A 21,888-nucleotide genomic window follows, 5' to 3' on the forward strand; every position below is an offset into this window, starting at 1 on the left:
GTATAAAATTCACTATATTTTCTTTTTTTACAGAATAAAAAGCACGTTTTCTCGGCTCTCTAATTCAACGTCAAGCAGCCGGAGGAGCCACCAATCGATTGCCATGCAATGCGTCCTTTGTTGGCTGGATCGATGCGAGCCGGTGGAAGCGAGTCGTGCAAAGTTTGGCAAAGTTTACCGAGGAGGATGGAGAACTACTTGCAGCATTTTCCTAATACGGCGGAAGGCGAAGCAAAAGAAAGAAAAGGAAGAGATGGTGCGAGGTCAGGCGAATAGAAAGAATCAAAAGTATGACGATAGACGGTCTTTTTGCTATTCGGACAGGATTCGGTGGATTCGGAGAACCTTCTGATAGTGGTTGTAGAGGCTGGGCAGGAGTTGGAAGGCCCATCCGGGCGCCGCTTGCATCGTGTTCGCGTTCTGATAGTAGGTGGATGACACACCGCCGATGCTGATGCCTCTGACGCCGCCACCACCACCGGTACTCCCGTTACCGATGACGGCGGCATTACCACCGGCGTTATTAACGCCGTCGCCACCACCGCCGGTGACGGTGACGATGCCGCCGAACCCGTTGCCGACTTGCTGCCTCTGCGCCATCGCCGCTTCTTGCCGCTTTAATCCACGCAGCAACTCCTTCTGTAGAGCGCTATCGACGCCGAGGAACTAACGGATCGGGCGTGCGTGAAACATCGACACAGACATACTAATGGTGAACATATGATAACGTCGGATACGCTTAACGTCGTAAACGTGCAACGATGCGCAATGACACGATATTTCCGCCTTCGAGAATTTCTGCGTGTCGAATCAGAGAGAATGAAAAATACGCTGTGTGAGAGAAATAAAAATATCTTGTTTGTAAGCGAGGGATCGCGTTTCATTGGGATATAATAACGCTCGCGCTAATTTTGCCAGATACTGTCACGCTACAAGCGCCAGCAACGATGTACTTCGTGCGCCAGTGAGAAAATCGCCGTTGTTGCATATGCCTAATTATGAATGAGATAAATGAATACGTGTGAGCCGCTAAAGAAATGTTATTGTAGATTGTCTACGCATTGTCGATCGCCTGTAAATGGTGCCTCTCATTAACGTACACCCGCCCGATATATTCGTACGTCCTTATTCTGTGCATAAAACATCGCGCAAAGCAAAAATTACAAATGTAACGAATATCCCAAAAGTACGGACAAGTTCTCACCTTACGACTAAAATCCGTAAAATAGTTGTACGTCTTTAAATATGTACCCAACGATAGAACGTTGCACCTCTCGCAACTGAGCTTACAAGTGCGCTCCATGAGTCTAAGCACGTGTAAGAAATCTTCGGCGACGTAATGGTCCTCCTCGAGAAAGAGGACCATCCCGGTGTGATTTCTTGTCACTGACAATTGATCGAATACCCTGTTCGCTTTCCACCACCAGTGATGCTTGGTCTGTGTAAACTTCGCCTCCCTGTAGTGACCGTACAAGTCCGGGTGTTTGGCGTTGGTGCATTTTAAATTTAAGGCCCTGCAAAAGAGAAAACAAAGTTCGATTGAATTTGACAAATTCGGGAAAGATCGTTCGATAGATTTACAAACGGCGAAGACAATTTACTGTTCTTTGCGAATGTTTCGTGGACAGTCGTTGGGTCCTTCACCGGGAAACGTATGGGGATGAGTCTGGATGCTGTGCGGATAGAAGATCTGCATAACCCTGCAAAAGTCGACGCTTTGCACGAGATAGTTGATATCTGGATGCCAAACGTCGTGACTAAATACGAGAAGAGCCTGCTCGATGTCCTTAGCTTGCGCCAGTGAGACGATAAGGTGTCGTAGATAAGTGAGCCGCGTATGCACTTGGATGACTATAATTGGAGCGTCGCTGGCTAACGGTCCAAACGCCTCCTCGTTGTACACTCTTTGCTCCGCATTCGCCCGCTCGATTTTATGACGGATTTCCGCGATCTCCAGTTCCGTGAGCGCTCCCGAGCTAGAATTCACCAAATTTGTGGACGAGTTACGTCCCTCTTTTAAAAATCTGAAAATATAGAAGGCGAAACGTTGACGGAAGATGAGGTAATTATCGAGGTAATTTTATTAACGCTATTTTATCGACAAAACTTTCCCCTAAAAGTTTGTTTATTTATTCTTGATAATTAAAAACTTTCCTCTCTAAAGGGTTTATGAAAAATATCTCGAGGAAAACAGATTTACTTCATTTAATTCTTAAAGGAGGTGATATATATTAAATCTTTATAAAATTAAAAGATAAAAAATTATACCATATATCTCATACTTCACATCCAATTTGTTTTCAATTAAACTCACGCATGCATCCAAGACATGTTAATAACAATATTAATAAATATAATAACGACATTATAGCAACATTAAAAATAATTTTGCGAAACTTGCGATTACCTGTGCAACTCTTGAGGCACGAGAGAGAAAAGCGTCTCATTCGATGACGATTGCCCGGAATCATCTCGACCAGTCAAACTGACCACGTGAAGCTGAAGCCAGAGAAATGTAGCCAAAACGATGAACACGAGGGTCCTCAAAATTCCGCGAGCCGATCGCGATCCTCCAGCGATCGCTGTTCCTACGAACATTTAATATTTGTTCATATCTTCTAAGAGATAGTCTTCGTTAAGGATGTTGGCTGTATAATATCAAAATTTCATAGATTGCTAAACAAGTATCAGTAAATAACATGTCACAATAACATGACACAAGTCATTAAAAAAAGACCAATATCAGCCATGATGTAAGAAGACGTTACACCTGTCTTACATCATGATAGAAATCAAAAAGTTTAATCATAAATACATCCTGAAACTAACTGCAAAAAATAAAACAACAAATAATTTGACTTATGTAGCGTAAAGACCATATTTTGTTGACTATACTTTATAAATAACAATTTTTTAACAAATAAGTAGATCCAAATAAATTTTTTCACGATATTTATTTGGATACAATTTTCATTACGATTTCTGCATAAAATCAATTGAATTTTATCGATTCCGATTGAAATAAAAAATTTATTACTTTTATATAACGAAAAAACGTAAAGTGTAGATGCCATATCTTCGGATCTAATACTTTACGTATGATGACATATCTTTATAAACCTACCTCCCGACTTTTTTCTGGTATATAGTGTACAGCCGGGGTACTGCTTCGCAAAACCTTGTATAGACGAATCGTGAGCTTTTCCTGCACATACAGATAAGTTATCGATAATATTAAACAAACGTAGAACGATAGCGAACTAATTTTCCTCTATCGCATAGTTATCTAGTGCTCCATTTTGTTTTTCACTTCAAATTGCGATATTTGTAAAAAAAAAAAACGAAACGTAAAAAGCTATCGTATTTAAAACTACATAGAATAATATAAAATTTTCGGAGTATTATTTTAAGTTTTTTAATAAATAATATATTTGATATGCTTTAAACATCACCTAATATATTTATGATATAAACTACACTCACTCGCGCACTACACTTACTGCCGCATTTTTAATTCATAAGATAATTAAAGAATCGATATAGAAATATCAAGTGTCACACGATGTCAAGTATTATATGTATTATAAGAGTGGTCCAAAAAATTCGCAAATCAAAATTACAGCAAAAAAATTCTCGAGAAAATAAGTTATGAAAGTATTTACTGTTTTTTATTCTATATTGAATATAAATAATATTCGGAGTTTTATTTTTCTATATCTTTCCTAAATATGGCATTAATTTACTAGAGATTTAAAAAAAAATATAAAATTTTAAAACTTCAAATATTTAAATTTTACAATAAATACCTATTTTCCAAAACAATCTATGTCCCCCCCCTATTTAAAGGATCAATTTTAATAAAAGGAAACGTATTAAATGGCTGGCCATTTTAATAATTCTCTAGTTTAAAGGATAAACAATTCACATTAAATAGCGCTTTAAATATATAATCATAATATGATATATAATTACATAAAAGTGATGTCAACGCGATCGATGTTGCAAACGGTGTGTCCATTTAATAAATATTTCAAGCTGTGAGAAGTATCGGGACAATGAGGCCGACATGCAATGCTATATATACGAGTACGTATGCAACTAAAACTTGTATTTATGTGTTCATCGAATATTTGGCTGGCAAATGATTACGTCGCCTGGAGTTCGGTTTTATATTCACGATACATGTACTATACAGAATCAAAACAGTATTACGAGTAACATATACATGAATCGCGCCAAGCGTACGGAATTACAAATCGTGTTACCATTTCTCAAATATTCGACGAACGCAAATATTGTCGCGTTTATATAACGAATTTTATGTAACTCGACTGTATTATCATACGTAACATTGTCACGGTATACAACATCCCATTTTACATGATGAGATGTGTATATAGGTTTGATGAACACTCATCAAGTGATCATATCTCTTCATGCCGTCTTTACACAGAGTGATATAAAGGTATCGCAAATTTTCTAGGAGAATGTTAGAAATAAAATACCCTCCTTGGTGCTCCACAAAATCGAAATCTTTTATATACATATAACAAACGACCGCTATTGAATTCAAGGAACAATACATTTCAATATTTTAACCCGCCGTTACTGAGCGAGATTCAACAATACGGACTATATATAAACAGAATGTTATTTTTAGAACTGTATTGTGTGTGTCGTTATAATTAAAAGAATCTCTTAAAATAATTATATTTGTATAATTTTTATGTTCAAAAATCAAACTTAATTTAAAATATATTAAAAATTTATTACGACTTAAGCTCTTAGATTAGCAAAGGTAATCAATAAATACATTTTAGTAGTCGTATTTAGTAGTCGTACATATTTTTAACGCCGAGATAAGTAGAATTCATTTTTTTTACATAACTATATTTTATGTATATGAACTTGCCATTTTACATGCAAGAATATTAAAATGAGAACGAGAGAAAATATTTTATGAGATGTTCTATCTATAATATTGTATTATCTAGAATTTCCAAGAAAATGTCAAATGTATTTGCCCTTCTGAAAAGTTCAATAATGGTATTTCAGTTATTCCATAAAAGGTTTCGAGAAACATTTAGTACCTACAATAAAACGAGTTTTATCGCTTCTGGAAAAATGATTTTCGTTTTAAGTGGATCATCTTGTAGTAATATCGTTTAGAAATCATTTTGACTAAGAAGCAGGCCTTAGGCTATTGGTCACTCACCTTTCATAGTGTCATTCCTAGGAGAGCGTCCTAAAACAAAATTCACGTGAAATATTAGTGAGTCATCTCGTAAAATACATAGGACAACATAAATAAATTTATAAATAACACAAGCGTATTAAAATAAAGTCAGTCTACAAAAATAAAATATACTAGTTGCTTTTTGAGCAAAATTAAGATGAGACTGTAAATACATTTATTATAATTCTTTATTACTTTTACCGCGATTCGATAGTTTCCTGCATGAACGCTGCACGAGGGAGAAGTTCAAATAAGTGTACGTTAAACCGCAGAATATTTCGTGCAAATGCAACATGCGAATACCACGGATTGTGCAATAATACTGTCAGAAATCCCACTGAGACACGTTTGAAATACGAGCGAAAACTCTATATTTTGAACATTTATGTAATGCATCGATAACAAAAAAAAAAAGATTCAGAGAACAAAGTGATTATTATTCCGCTTCATAAAAAAATTGTATAACTAGATATCAGATTTTTTATGCAGATAAAATATAAAAATATATACAAAATATACAAACATGCACAAATAAATATGCATTATAAGACATTTCTATTTTGATCTTATTTCCTAAACTGCTTTCTAAGAAAATGTGCAATTGCGTAGGAATCTGATGTCTTAGTTATATAATTTTTTAAAAGAAATATAACTACAGTTCTTATAATTGACTTGCATGATAATAAAAATTGTTGGAGCGTTTTATTTACTGAATCGCAATTAAATTCTTTCTAATATCAACGTTTATCTTCCGTAAACTACATTTGTCTGTCAGCTTCTGCCAGAATACATATACTCACTTAGCATGTGTATGTATTGAAATTTTTCGAAACTGTTCGGCAAATTCAAAAATACATTATCATAATAAAAATGTTGAGATATGACAAGTACGCATGGAAAAGCATCTTTTTCCGCGTATTTATATAACTGCATATGTTTCAATTGAAAAAATACACACACACACACACGCGCGCGCGCGCACACACACATATATATAGAGTTATATTTTAATCTGTACGACTGCATAATATTACGATTTAATTATTACTAACCAACACTACATTACTGGCATCATTTGAGATAACAATTTAAACAATTGTCTGCCTATCGATGTATGTGCATGAATATCGCCAAATTATCACATACTATCGTTTATTGTCTAGCGATGCGACAACAGCGCAGATGCTTACTGCAGATAAGAAGCCTGTATGACATGTTAGTAGGCACATCTTTTTCAATCAAGCTGCCACAAAGTGTGACATGCATTGCGTGCGTTTGTATAAAGAGTTTATAAGGCAATGAATAACCCGCAATATCGCAAACTGAAGATAAACGCGTGACTTCCGTGTGCAAAGATGCTTATGATAATGCATTAATGTTCGATTCACCTTTAAAGTGATAGCGGAATGCGACAATACAATCTTTTTCTATTATTGCAATATAATTTGCTTCACTATACGTATAGCTTCACCATCTTATTTTGCATACACCATATTGTTTATTTCTCGTATTAAAAATTTCGTTTTTCAGATTTTTATCGAAAGTAAAATAATAATATTAGACTGACCGTGGAAAATTCGTGTCACACCTCGAAAACTTTATCCCTGAGAAATCTGAGAAGTTCCGAGAAAATTGAGTCCTCAAATTATGTAAAAGATGACGAAAGATTGCGTTCACTATTATATACATACTTATTATTTTGCATCATATGAGAAATTTCTTCCTTTAGATTTTTCAATAAAAGTATAATTGTGTATGGATTAAAACGTATCTACATAAAAGTATCTCTTGCATTTTTTTCAAAAAATTGACATAAATTTTCCGGGCGCTTCAAAATAAATTCCATAAAATAAAGAAAAATAATAGTTGCATTAATACACACTAATGCATTTTTTTTTATTGAACGACTAACTTAATTAATTAAATTCTATGATTAATGAATTTATCATGAAGACAGTAATGATATCATTCTTTTACTGAATAATAGAGATAAAGATTTAAGATAAAATGCAAAAGAATTAAACTGAAGAGATTATTGTAAATTAGAACGTCTCGAATAACACTTCTATATTTAATTGGATCTGATAATTCGCTATTTATTTCTTCGCAATCACGTCTCCTCTCAATCACTTTTCAATATCTGAAGAGCGAATCTTTTATTCCGTGAATTTCAGCTGTAAATATCGCGTCACGGATAAAATTAAAGGTGCATTCGTTTACATACATATGTGAAGATGAACGTTCGACAAGCGACGCGATCGATAAAAAGTGAGAAAGAAAAAAGAAGCGAGAGAAAGAGAGATATGAAATCTCGCGTGGGAAGAGAGCTGGCACGATATGGAGCGCTCTGAACGAATAACTTCCTCCAGCTTTCGCGTGAAATTCCATGCTATCTCTCTCTCTCTCTCTCTCTCTCTCTCTCTCTCTCTCTCTGATTTAGTCGTTATATTTATCGCGGTGACAATAAAAAAGACTCGTGGGCTAAGTGCAAGACATCGCTTCTGTCGCTCGCACGTGCGGTCGTCGAATTCTGCTCATAGTTATCTTCGATCCACCTCGTTTTTCTGGCACTCGTTCAACGCACGCCGAAATCTCGCGACCTGCTCGTTCTGCTTGAACAGTCCATCGCGATTCCACTAGATATCGTTTGACATTTCAGTCGAATGATAAGCGATTTGAAAAGTCCAGTTTCAAAATTTCTGCTGAAATCGATATACTGCGATATACTTCGATTGAACTGTATCAATTTACGCAACATACGAGATATTCCAATGTCATATATTATCGTTTTTGGAAAAATAAATGTTTTTTACAAAAGCATATTCACACGTTATTTGCGTCATTTTTGCTAGATTTAAAAGGTTGTTAATCACTGGTAATAAATATTATGCAATATTAGCGTTTCGTAAGTCATATATTATTTTATTTATAACTTGTACTTTTCCAGTCGTACTTTTCAGATTCTTTCAAAAATTTTTTATTTATTTCCTTTCCGAATATATAGCATTCATCTGAACCTTTTGTTGCATAATGTGCATGTAGAAGGCATATCTTTCTTATAATTTTTGTATGCTTTTACGTATTTGATAATTGATTTATGTTTTTGGTACCGTTATGTTCCTAAGATTTGTAAACAAAAATATATTATTATATATTTTGCATTAAATATAAATTAGAAACAAAAGATCAGTAAAAATTAGAACTTTTTTAATAAAAAAAATTCATGTTAGGATAATAATAAACATATCTTCGAAATTCCTTTAATATTTTCGAAATAACTGATTTATCAAATCTGCATTCATAATTGGTAAATTTTAAATGACAGATCCAAAATGGCATGGATTAAAATGACAATTAAGGTATGTTAAATTCTGATATTAATGAAATATAAATTCTCTTAATATTTTTTATTTTTTGTATTCTTAATATTCTTAATTTTTTAATTAAGATTAATTTTAATGAAATTCTATAAAATTTTACACGTAAATAATAGTTAATTTTTTAAATTTAACTACCATATTGAATCCGTTATTTTAATTTCTTAAATTTTGACTCAAGATTTGTAATCCACGACTCCCCAAAAACCTCCGTATAAAATTCAACAAAATACGTTCAATGGACAAATTTGTACAACAAAGAGTTAAATGACGAGAGAAGACAACAAGATTCGTATTGAATAAGAAAAATAAAATAAAAATTAGCTAACAAGAATTATCGTATATCGTAATCGTTTATTGAATCGTCTAATGTTACAATATGTTTCTGCTACTATCATATAACATTTTTTTTTATTAAAAGATCAAGATAATAAAATCACATAGTTATTTTATTCGACAGTCTTGTAAATAATATTATCAATTATTATTACCTTGATGAAGAAGAATGAAACATCATCCGGCCCTTCATTTTCACGAAATCTGGAACATAATGCTAGAACATACAAACACATGATAAATACAATGCGTGTATTCAAACCAAAGATACAAATAACATAATCGGATTTATTTCTAACAAAGTGTTTAAGAATTATATATTTCGTAAAATAAAAAAAAAACAAAAAGATTTCTGACATATTCATTTGTTAATTAACACTCTTAATTTAGAATTGAATTACAAATACATTTATCTCAGCAAAATAAGACAAAAAGATAAGAAAGAAGAATTGAATTGAACTGCTCATCTTCTTATTGCATTTATATCCATATTACCAATTTATCTAAAAAATAAATAAACATTAAAAATAGTATACAAAAATAAAAGCTAATAAAAAAATTAAATTATATCGATCTTATGGCGATTGAAATATCGCATAGTATTTATAGAAGCGTTCAAAAAAAAAGATATATCAATGTCATGCATTATACTTAAATGGAAAATGTGTAGAGTTGTATATATAATACGATACAAACGGATGTGAAATTAAAACTATGTTATGAACTGTATACGAGCTGGTTTTATGATATCGATCCGATATAATGTTCCGCTTAAATGAGCCTTTAGATAACAACCTTTATAAACGTGACTGTATCAGTGCAGTAATACGCATTAGTACGGCTTATGAATGAAGCTGATTATGTCATACTGTACACACGACCCTCAAAATAACTCATCGGAAAAAAAGTATTCAAAATATTTTTATCTCGTAATATCTTGTATTAATTTCGCCAACTGTTCAGTTAATTATTATCATGGAAAAGAGAAGAAAAAATACGCGAATGGTTCCGAAATCGTTTTATCGCATATATTATACATGCTCCAATTTTTTTAAGTGATATAATTAATTATATTAATTACTTTTCGCTTATCTCTCGACACATTGAACAAAATAAAATATTTTACTGAAACATTTGTTTTATTATCTCTCTCTTTCTCTCTCTCTCTCTCTCTCTCTCTCTCTCTTTCTCTGTAAAAATACTTTCATCTCTTATAATTTATTACGCGTATTATAATCATAACTGAAATCTCTTTTAAATGTCTGTTATTTTTAGACATATAATAAAATCGCTTCCCATTAGATATTTAGATATTTTTTCACACGTTATAACGTAATTTTAAAACGTTCTTTTATATTCTTCTAGAAAAAAATTTATAAAATATTCTTCTATTGTAAACAATCACCAAACAACATTTTTAAAAATAATGTTTATCTTTGATCTTCCACTTATCTTATCATGAATTAGTACAAGGTAATCATGCCGAAACGCTCTCTTATTTACTTTCTTCTAGGCAATATTTCTACAAATATATTTGTAAAAAATAAGAAAAATATTAAGCTTCTAATATGTATTTATGCTCGTATATATGAACTTTCCAAATAATTAACTAATGTGAGATGAAAATAAATTCTGTGTATCATAGAACTACGATACTAAGCAAAAAATTGTGTTTGCTAAACCTTGAACGCGAATCAATTGAAATGGAAAGTAGATTGGTTCAACCTTGTTTTGCATCTCCTTATAGTAACTTGACCCAGACCGTGACTTTACTCGGATAGCTTTTTTCCATATCTAAAATAGATACTTATCTTACTATAAATAATATAAATACATTCATAAATACAAACGTATTCACCAGATAGAAAAACAAGGAGAAAAACAAAAAAAATTGTATAAAGAATATAATAAAATTTTCACTTAAAAGAAAAATTCATCCAAATTTGGCGGACGATCCACAGATTGAAGACGGGAACGTTCTAAATAAATATACAAAGGAAGGAGTGCAAAGAGCGATTCTCTCTCAGATCGTTTTCCGTCGCTTTCTGCTAAACGCCGGTTTAATTACGAGCGCACGATATACATAGTAACGAGACGATAAACGTACCATTGCGTGCTGATCGAGACGGCGCCGTGGCGACCGGAAATTTGGGTTCTTTCATTCGTAGGTGCGTGCCTCGCTCGAACGCTTTTGACGAACGGGTGCACCGTCTATTTCTGTGTTTCTCGGAGAAGATGCTATAGTTGTTATCGCGTCGCGCATGGCGTTGGTACTGTTGGTCGCCGGTGAATAATGCATCGGATCGTCATGTGTACGCATATATTGGTGAGGTATGTGTGCTCTCCGTATATATAAGGTAGGAAGCGATAGGTAGATGTTCGATATAACGTGCCTCTACGCAAAGCGTACGTGTGTGTTGTGTGTGTGTGTGTGTGTGTGTGTGTGTGTGTTATACTCCATGCGGTAATATTACCGCGGTGTCCCTGAATATCGATTCACTGGCATATCAGTAAATGTATGCACCGTCTCTTTTTTACAATCCAACTGCATTCTTATAATCGCCTTAATCATTTCCTCGATGAACATTACGCATAATGATCAGCGAACACGAGTCGACTCGTTAAAAGTGTTCTTTGAAACGCAATATTTATACACTGAGAAAAAAAAGTTATTAACTTGACTTAAGTGCACATAGTAACTTGCGTGGTTACTTGGTTCAAGTAATTATATATTTAAGTTAAATATATGTATATAACATATATATAAGTATGTATATACGTGAGTCGTATCAACAAAATCTTGTAATTTAAAACATGTTATTTGTTTAAATTAACAAATATTTGCTTGCCCGTAACCGCAGTGTTTAGTTGAATCAACTAATAGTTTTTTAAATCAGCAACTTTCTTTTTAGTGTACGAATTGAAAAAACTAGGCTGCGTAAATAGATGAGTTGTGCAAAATATTCCGAACTGAATTGAATGTTGTTGAATATACAAGATTATATTTCCTTTATCGTTTCGCAAAATCACAAACACGCATCTCATAATTGTCATAATTATTTTCTTGCTCGATTTTACACGTTTTAAATCGCATTGAAAACTTGATAGCTCTACACTGAAGAAACGATTGGTTGCTGCTGCAATTTAATGACATTTTTAATTGGCCTCAGTCGCGTTAGTCTATATCGAAATAGTAGGATAGGTATATTGACATTGCGGATAGCAATCAAAAATTCGCTGCTGCAGCCAATTAATAAAAACGCTATGCCATATTTTATCATTTTACCATCTAAATTGCTGCGGCAGCCAATCTTTTCAGTGTACGATTTGGAGATGCTGAAAGTTTTTCAGATAATTCTTGCGGTTCGTCGAAAATTTTTAACTTTCACCTCTCGTGACTTCCATTAAAAAATCTCACTTTTCGCTAATCCCACTCGCAATCATGAAACTCCAAGAGAACTTATGTAATATCATGTATCAGATTTAGCCAACGTTTATATAGATGTTTATATAGTGAGTGATTCACTCGAGTCACTCAAACGCAGTGCTACCGGGATCTGTACATCCACGTTACTGAAACATTTTCATATCTGCGCGAGATATTTTAGGCAAACTCGAATGCGATAACGCATTATCGCATTCGACAATGATCAGAAATATACGATACGTTGTTTATATATACTTAGTAAAATTACCGTAACACTTAGCAAAATTATCGCTACAATAAGAGTAAAATAAATTTTAACGAGATATATTAGAGCTTGCTCCACTTTTTGTGTGCTAAAAAAAGATTGATAAACATTGCCGAGTAAAACAAGAATATAATGGTACAAGAATCGTTAATTTGATGTAATTATATTATTTTTACTTAGCAAATATTCATTTTTGATTAATAAATATATACGTATATTGTAACATTTATTCATTTATATATAATGAATGTAATAAACATTATATATTTTTTTATATTCATGAGCACTATTCAAACAATAAGTTATTAAAATATAATACATTTTCTCTCAGTGTAATTATTAAAAAAATTTTTTTATTTAAACAGCTGGAGCACCGACATCTCAATAGCATCAATTCTACCTCACAGATGACGAAATTATTCACACGGCGGAATTATCATAAATTATCTCTTTTCTTCTCCCGATGTCTAAAGAAACCATTCGCATCCTTAAAAAAATGCGGACAAGGATACACGTGTCCAACGACGCTGACACTTGTAATACGTGCATTAGACTCGTCGTCGTGCGTTTTACCGTCGTTTACCGCATCGGAGACGTGCCATTGTGAAAAATCGTTACACGTTTCGGTACAAGATGCTGCCGATGTATCGTGCTGCGTATGCGCGCGCATATGTAGGTACACCGGGTAAACGGAATTGCACTCTCACGAGATTCACGTCGAAAATACATAATATCTGCTTTCAACGAAGACACTATGTTCTATCTAATGCATTTCTCAACTGCGGATTACACCTTGAGATTTTCCTCACCTCTCCGAAACGAAAGAATTGCAGAGTTGAGCCGAGCGATATCTCACCCGACGATCATCGCTCTTTTCTCTCGCGGATTATTTATCCCTGCCTAGGAGGAGGGCAAATATACCTGTATATAAAAATCATTATCACACGCTACCGCCCACCCGTCACGCTAACCAAAAGTCTGGGCTTAATAGCATTCTTGACATTTGTTTCCTCGGGACACAGCTCGTTTATCGTGATTCACATGGGATTGTCGGATAACAATCAAAATTTAATTTTCTCATCATACATGACATTACAACAGTTATTTATATATATAATTATTTATAAAGTCACAATGTTTTATTGGTGCTACACATTTCTGAATAATTTTGCTGAAAATATTTAGTTTACGTAGTGATCTTGAAAATTATACAGCACTCAAAGATTGAAGTTAAATATCTTCAGGACATATTCTTTTTTTTATTAGAAACAATCATTGTTAACAATAAAGTGTTCCTAAGTTAAATAACAAGATAAATCAATTCTGATCAATATCAATTATAATTAGTTGCTCAAAAAGAAGAATGTAAAAGATATCTGGAAAGTTAAGTCAGAATTTCATAAAACATTCCAAAGGAGTATTAAGTAATTCTCTCAAACAAGTAGTCGAAGTTAATCGACTGTAATCGTACTTAAGTGAAGTAAATCGAAATGATCGCAGTTACAAAGTATTGAGTAGAGAAAAACTTAATGGTAACAACTATATGGGTGACTGTTACAAACTTAATATTGTGTAAAATTACTGCACATAGAGATGAAAAAATTGTTATAATTTCAATAACTTATAAAGTAGTTTATTCTACACACACACACACACACACACACACACACACACACACACACATATATTATATATATACAATTTATATAATTATCGTCTAAAGTTTCTACCACTATGTTTTTTTTTCAAAGTACTGGAGCAATTATGCAGTTATTTGACACAGAAATCTCGTTAGAAACAACTGACCGGTTGTGACAAGCCGACGGCTTGTTACAAAACTCGTATCGTGTTTTTTTTTTCATGACCAGCGCCTAGGTCGATACAAATAATTAGTTTCTCAGGTTCGTCGTCGCATGAGACCGGAAACTGCGTACGATTTGGTTAACGGCAGGACGAGATTGCGGTATTAGCGATACCGGGCGAGAAAACGAATCGACACACCGAAAAGAGAACAAAATATCCATCCGCTCGTTTCATTCTTATTGTATGTCCATACTTCCCAGCTTTTCTCATATTTTACGATTCTGGAAAAAGGCCGCGCACTGCCGACGAGAATGTACGCAAATCGAAAAGCACAAGGCCGGATATATCCCGGCCGTGAAAAACCGGCACTGGCAACAGAAAAATAAAACAGCCCATGACGAATGAGACCTGTTCTAGAGCGCGCAATGCGCCGTAATTATGTACGGTGATGTAACCGAAGTATCGTGACTTGTAGCATCGATTTCTATTGCGTATCGTTATGTACAATGAAAGAAATAATTGCCCAACTGATTATACATGCTCTTGGAATGTGGAGACGTTCCATTTCCTTGCGGAGGAAAATAATAAGACGGATAAATAAGACAATGAAAATAAAAGATCTGTTATAATATTAGATATAATTAAAATATGTAATATTAAATAATAAAAATAATATAGATATTTATGGAGTAATTTTAGAGATACATTAAATAATTTTTTACTTGTATGAGACGTTGCAATTATGACATTTTTCCGATATTAAAATAGCATCGCGCGACGAAATAATAGCGTAGAGTAATTTTTAGAATCTATTAATAAGAGAAGCGGTTTACTCATTGCGGTGTAGAATCAGGATGTTGGATAACGATGCGACACAATGCGGAGCTACGTATAAAGCATTTGCCAGCAGGCACATTCTACGAACAGCGTAGACCTTCCTTATGGGAACTGAAATAATATTTTATCGAAATTTCACTGAATATCTTATTTCTCACAGTTTTTAAATTTCCAACAGTGAATATTTTTACAGCTATGCTTTTAATTACACACTTTATTCTCTGTATTTCAATAGATTTTAATAAAGAATAAACTGAAATATATTTATTCTTGATTTTATTTCTTCACTGTTTTTTCTAATACTTAATCTCTCAAAGTTCCATTTTATTAATCGCTTTTAACTCGATAATTTTTTGTTTTTATGGAAAAAAAGTATCTTAATTTCCACAAGAATTATTAGCAAGCTTATTATCGTATATCCCACATAAATACTACTTATATTCGTGTACTGTAAGGAGTTCCTAATTTAAATTCAGTGTTAGAAGAAGCGTTAATGAAGGCGGCTATCGTGAAGTGTTAATGAATGTTAACAATTCAATTCTCGTTCACATGCTGTTCATTAACGGTTTTATTTTATTCTCTAGATAAAGTTCTTAAGCGTCAAAATAATGTAAGAAACGTGCAAAGTGTACGTGCACGACCCTATCATTCTACATATTCAACAAGATAAATAATACATAATCGTTTAAACGTTAATATTTATTTGTCTGCTAGTATAGTGATGATCTTCCGCGATTCGATTTCGCAACGATAATAAAACGGTTGATCGATCGCGTGCGAAGAATTGCGCAATAAATTTTAGTCTCGTCGCTACTCCGTTTCTTCACCTATTTGCCATCAAATATAAATCTAAAAATATTAACAGCCGCGCACTCCGCTCGAATCTCGTTGAACGCAAGTTTCTATTTGTTGACGAAAACTTCAATCTTGTTTCGTCAAATAGGAATTTCTTTCAACCGTGTTTACCGTAATATATACAATATATATATAGACTATCTGTAACGGTAAAAAGAAATAGTCTAAAAAATATTTTTATACTATTTTTCAGGATCATTGTTTATTAATTTGTCCTGAATCTTTCCTGACTATTCATTTGGGAGTCTTTGACCGATTTAGAATTGCTTCGTTTAATTTTAGCATCGATTGATGATAAAATTCCAAAAACCGCAAATCGTTCCTATAGTTAATAATTATTTGTATTAAAAACTAATTTTCTTCTAGCTTTGAGAATGTATCAATATTACATACATTTGTAAAAAAAAAATTCTTTTCTATTTTCTCCCCAAGATATTTTAACGGTGAATCTAAAAAATTAAGTTTAAAAATTCATATTCGATAAATCGATTTTCTAATGATAACTTGCTTTCTACATTCAGGTAGAGACTAAAGCATGACTATCTTTCAAAACCTTGAGCACTCTTTCTGCTCTTCTTAACCTTTTTTAGAGTGAAAGGGTTTAGGGCAAAGGTTACTTTCAAGCAAATTCAATTTGTGTAAGTCAAGATAGATTTTGTCTTGAACCAGATTGTTCTAGGTTATAAATAAAATTATTTGACTGTGTCTATGTAAATAAATATGTACCAACAGACAAAAATTTCTTTTAAAATTAAATAAGTTTATATACCTAATATAAATATTTTATTATTTATATATTCTTTTAAAGTTTAATATCGAAAAACCGACAAGTAATGTTTACTTAGTCGAAGTGAATAAATTATGCGAATTGAAACATTTTATACATGTACATGTATTAAGAAATTAACAAATATTTTTCTGTTGAATTATTTAGTTTACTTTTGGTAAATTTCAAACTTTCTGCATATCTTTTCTCAATTAAGCCCCAAAAGAGATACAAAAGATCAGAGATAAAGTTAGACGATGCCAATGAAATTGATTCCAAATCGATATTCGTCGGTTTGCGAATCAAATGATCGAAAATAATCTCGCATGAGAACGCGATCCTCCCATTGGGAATAAAAAGGAAGACGGTAGAATTTCAGTAAGTTCATTTTTTCGAGAGAGCAACAGATACACGAGAGACGATCACACGTCGACTGTCACGTCTCGACTTTCACGTAGTGTAGTTCCTCGCGTGTCTGTGCCACTGAAATCTGAGCTCGACGAAACTATACCGCGGTTTCAATCTCTTCCCTTCTTCTCCTCCTCCCTCGTATGTGTGTGTGTGTGTGTTACGAACCCACCTTATCAGCGTTAGAGCAATATCGATCGTCCGCGCCGTACCGGAGCGTAACACCCGCGACGCTGCACACAATGCAGCGCGGACGTCCCGCGATATCCGCTCGCGCGGTCTCCTCGTGCGTGCATCACACGCGACAAGATGCGCCTCGACACGGCAGGTATACTTCCGCTCACGCGTGCGGAAAAGATCGACTCTTCCGCCTTCTACGATTGACCTACACGGCAGGTCGATCGAACAAGCCGACATATCGCTTGTCAAAACTGCAGTCGGCGCATGTCGACCATCTCGTCGATACCAGTCGTATACGGCGCGACAAGCCGAGATATGTCATGTGTGGATCGCAATTAACGCTAAACGGTATAACGATACGCGGTTCCGTTCGCGCGACACGTGACGTGACAATCGCGTTCAATGCCACCATCGAACGAGAGTCACACGAACGCGTTCAAAAGTTCGCCTTTAGCTACTCTCCGTTTAGCAAATAGTTTGACTTTTGTCTCTCGAGATTCGGGCGTGACATACGCTATGCGATCAAGCCTGTTCTTTCGGCTGCACTAAATTTTCTTTCTTGTCTCCGCCGAATATCAAATGTATTATCGGTTTTATTTTGGAGCGAGTGTATAGCAAGTTTAGCCACAAAGAGCGAACCTCTTGTCGCATTCGGTGTGCCGTCATCGGCCGATATTATGACCCCGCATCCAGCTAAGAACGCAGTGTAATCGCGCGTGATTCTCTTTCCAGTCCAAGAAACACACCAAGTCAAGAGAAAGTCAAAATGATTTTATTTTAATGTTATGAAAGTCAAAATAATGACGGTTTGGTTGGAAAATTTTACTGTTTATTGACAGTTAAAAATTAAAATAAAATCATTGTAATTTTTTATTGACTTTTGTATATTTCTTGAGAAAAAATCCAAGGAAAATCAACAAAAATCAAGAAAAAATCAAAATGACTTTATTTTGAAGCTTAAAGTCAATAAATAACAGTTAAATTTTGTAATAAGAAAATTATCATTTTCATTTTTCTTGACTCGGTGTATTCCTTAAGAAGTCAAAGTAATGTCAATTTGATGTCATATTAAGCAATTATTGAGCGATTTATGTCATCTTTTGTCGCGATTCGATATAACATTATTTTGATTTTCTCATTCTCCTTTGGTTCACTCGTAATGCATAAACGTGATAATCTCGGTCCTGCTATCAGCTGAGAGTCATAATTAAAGACCATATTTGCCTGTAACTCACGTTTGTCGAATAAATCGCACAGTATAATTGTCCGACACGCTTTTGCGCCCTAATACAATCGCATTCGGTGTCATCGTTAGCTGAGGATCGCATAAACTGTGTTTAGAATCCCGTAATTAAATCCCGCATTTAGTGTTAAATACAATTAAGTTGTTGAACACTGAGATTTATTTTTGCAACAGCACACGTAACACAACTGTTCTATTCAACGTGATCATCGGTCGAATGACTCGCACGGCACGATGACGTTTAAAGACTTTAGCGATTGTGTAATTCGTTCCTCTGAAACTTATTTGCTGCACGTAACATAAAAATCGCATATATAATAATGAAGATTGCCAACGTCCACGTGTTCGCATTTAGCGTTAAGCGCAATTTCTCAGATTCTGAGATTTGTTTGCAGCACGCAACGCATAAAAATTAAACGCGTTACCGCTATCGGTCGACGCTCGTACCGGCCGCGTTTAGAAATCCATATTTGCCCTACTTCCAGCCTTAAATTTATATTCCAATACATTTGATTCTGATATCCGAAACGCACTCTGATTATAATTTTCTGTAATAAATCAATCTACTCCCTTTTTTTCTTCCCTTTAAAGTCTTTTAAATTTAAATGCTACGAGATGCAACAACAATTACACTTTTGAAAGGTGGTCGAGGTATATTCAGAATACGAATACTACAAAAAGTACTTCAATACTTCAGTGATCGTCCATGGGGATCGAGGAAAACCATCGCGAACCGGGACAACACGTCGCGACAAGAATACCCGGACGGAAGCAGAATGGGAAGAAGGCGAAAACCCAAGAAATACATAAAAGTAAAAAAGAACAATGACTTTATTTTCATTCTTAACGTTAATAAAGAGTCAAATTTTGTAATCAAAAATCATCGTTTTGACTTTCCCTTGACTTGACGTGTTCCTCGAGGAGCAATGTGTACGTCGGCGAATCGATCGGTAGGACACGGCCAACATTAGGAAGGATCCGGAGGGATCCCAATTGTGTACTCACATGTCGTATGATGAGAGCCACTCCGGGCGCAGTTTCCGGGGAGACTCCGCAGGTTTCGGTGGCGGATCGGTGGCGGTGGCGGTGGCGGTGGCGGCGGCGGCGGCGACAGGTGCCGATGACAAAGGACGTCGTCGTCGTCGTCGTCGTTTCGGCCACATGCACGCACCGCGCACGCACTCGCGGAGCGACTGACTGAATGCTGCTGACTCGATGCGAAGGTAAAGGAGTCCGCGCGCGTATTCGCGCGTTCCGCTCAGCCCGTCACTCGTGTCACGCGGCGAGCGAGCCACAACCGCGCGCGTGCGAATCCCTCGAAGCGCGCCCGCAAAACGCGAACCCACCCTCGGACGACTGCTGACGGCTCTCCCTCCGGTCGTTGCGCGCGCGCGCAAGGTGGGGAAGCGACGCTCCCGTGGCGTGCATTCCTCCCCGTCGACCGAGCGTCGCACTTGGTGAAAATAGCCGGGCAACGTGTCCCAACGAGACGCCAGCGCTCCGTAAACGTTACACACGAGAGTCGCCTATCTTGAGAGTTTAGGTGGTTTAGGGGGTTGTACTGGTTGTAGCTATACCGAGTCAAGTGGGGAAGATATCAGCACTCTTGAGGGTGCTAATGACACTAACTAATCAGCAGTGCTGATTACGGTATACGATGCCTCTTAATGTATTAGGGGGGTTTCTTGTTTATCGCTAATAGATTAGCATCGGGTATATTCGAGGGCAAGGAAAAACAGATGTTTTGCATAAAGGAGAAAAAAACAATGTGGATTTTTCTTGAATAACAATCAAGTAACGGAGATTGAGCTTTGAGCGAGATTAATGATGTTGGAAGTGTAAGCTCTTCTATGTCATCGCTCTAATGTACTTTTTTGTCGCCGCGTAATAATATTAATATTAGCAGATATCTGTGTTGTATCTGTGCATAACGTAACTCGCTTTGCTAATTTGTTATTATAAAAGTAATTACAAGTTAAGTAACTTAAAAATAAAAGTGCCTTCCAATCACAAATTTTACTTTTCTTATGTTTCCTCCCTATTTTCATTAATGGTGACTTTTATGAATAATAAACGTTATTATTCGTTACACAGTTACTACTGTGAAATTTTTTTGCGTTCTATACACTTTATATTTTTTATTATTCTGTTATTAAATATTATAATCTTTATTTATTAAAAAAATTAATAATTTTCTTAAACACACAAACGTAGATAAAGATAATTAACTCTTTCTATTTTGCTCCATTTATATCTCATTGTCAAATATGTGTATGAGTGTCATGCTGTATTATTTTATTGTTCCTAATCGTCTTAAGTTGAATAATTTTAACTTTTTCTCAAACGTTTGTAACAAAAATGTATGATATAAATAAATATAATACGTATAAATGTACGTAAGTATTCACAGTGCAAATGTATTGAGCTTGGAGACTTGTTTAAACTTGGAGACTCATTAAGTCCAAGTCAAACTGTAATATTTTCTTTTATTAAAAAAACGAGCTCTAGTCATCTTGTGACATAGAACATTTTATGATAACACTATTAGATCGACATGCTGCCATCTAGGAAGTCTATACTGCATCGTAAAATAAAATCAATATTTTACCGCCATCAGATTAAATAAATGTTTAAATGTTTACTAAGTTTAGTTAATTCTTAAATTCAACGAAATCAAAATTTTAAGAAACGTGACTAAGAAATTTTAACTTCTAATATTGCAAAGCACCTTATTTTTTATAATTATTGAAATTTAATTGTTAATAGCTGCTTTAATGTATAAATATGTAATAATATTTTCAACACAAATGATAAAATATTAAAATAGATTGTATGCTAGCGTGGTACATTTTCAATTATTGATTTAGGCTGCACTACCAACGAAGAATAAACATTTGAGATCTCTTTGACTCAGTTAGTAATTTATCATAGAAGACTCGTTCACGTCGAACTGTTACTTGCTGAGCAAATTGCATTAGATGCTTAGTCTTTATCCATCTACAGTTCCTAAACACAAATCAAATATAATAAATAGATTTAGGTCGGTATTCATAATCGATTCTTATTTTAAACCGCCTTGTAAGTAATATATCTTTTAAGATGTTAATACAGCTCTTTAATTGATATCACAATTCATGACATCTTAAGACTATACT

General features: G+C 34.5%; 1 protein-coding gene across 9 annotated transcripts in view; it reads right to left on the minus strand.

Annotated features, from left to right (window-relative positions):
• LOC108757132 (alpha-1,6-mannosyl-glycoprotein 2-beta-N-acetylglucosaminyltransferase) overlaps positions 1-20,049 on the minus strand; it is a 22,660-nt gene extending 2,611 nt beyond the window's left edge. The window contains exons 1-8 of one of the 9 annotated variants that reach the window (XM_018501525.1): positions 19,739-20,049; positions 9,105-9,153; positions 5,216-5,245; positions 3,125-3,205; positions 2,408-2,588; positions 1,602-2,024; positions 1,205-1,514; positions 346-666 (exon numbers count right to left, since the gene is read on the minus strand). In XM_018501525.1, coding sequence (XP_018357027.1) covers positions 346-666; positions 1,205-1,514; positions 1,602-2,024; positions 2,408-2,588; positions 3,125-3,205; positions 5,216-5,222 — 1,323 coding nt within the window. In that variant the 5' untranslated portion in view covers positions 5,223-5,245; positions 9,105-9,153; positions 19,739-20,049. Of the gene's footprint in view, positions 1-345; positions 667-1,204; positions 1,515-1,601; positions 2,025-2,407; positions 2,589-3,124; positions 3,206-5,215; positions 5,246-9,104; positions 9,167-11,056; positions 11,586-19,738 lie in introns of those variants that run through there. The other 8 variants (XM_018501528.1, XM_018501529.1, XM_018501524.1 and 5 more) reach the window with 8 other exon arrangements.
• Positions 20,050-21,888: the final 1,839 nt, after the last annotated feature.

Source organism: Trachymyrmex septentrionalis, unplaced genomic scaffold (genome assembly GCF_001594115.1).
Source record: "Trachymyrmex septentrionalis isolate Tsep2-gDNA-1 unplaced genomic scaffold, Tsep1.0 scaffold132, whole genome shotgun sequence".
Taxonomy (NCBI): Eukaryota; Metazoa; Arthropoda; class Insecta; order Hymenoptera; family Formicidae; genus Trachymyrmex; species Trachymyrmex septentrionalis.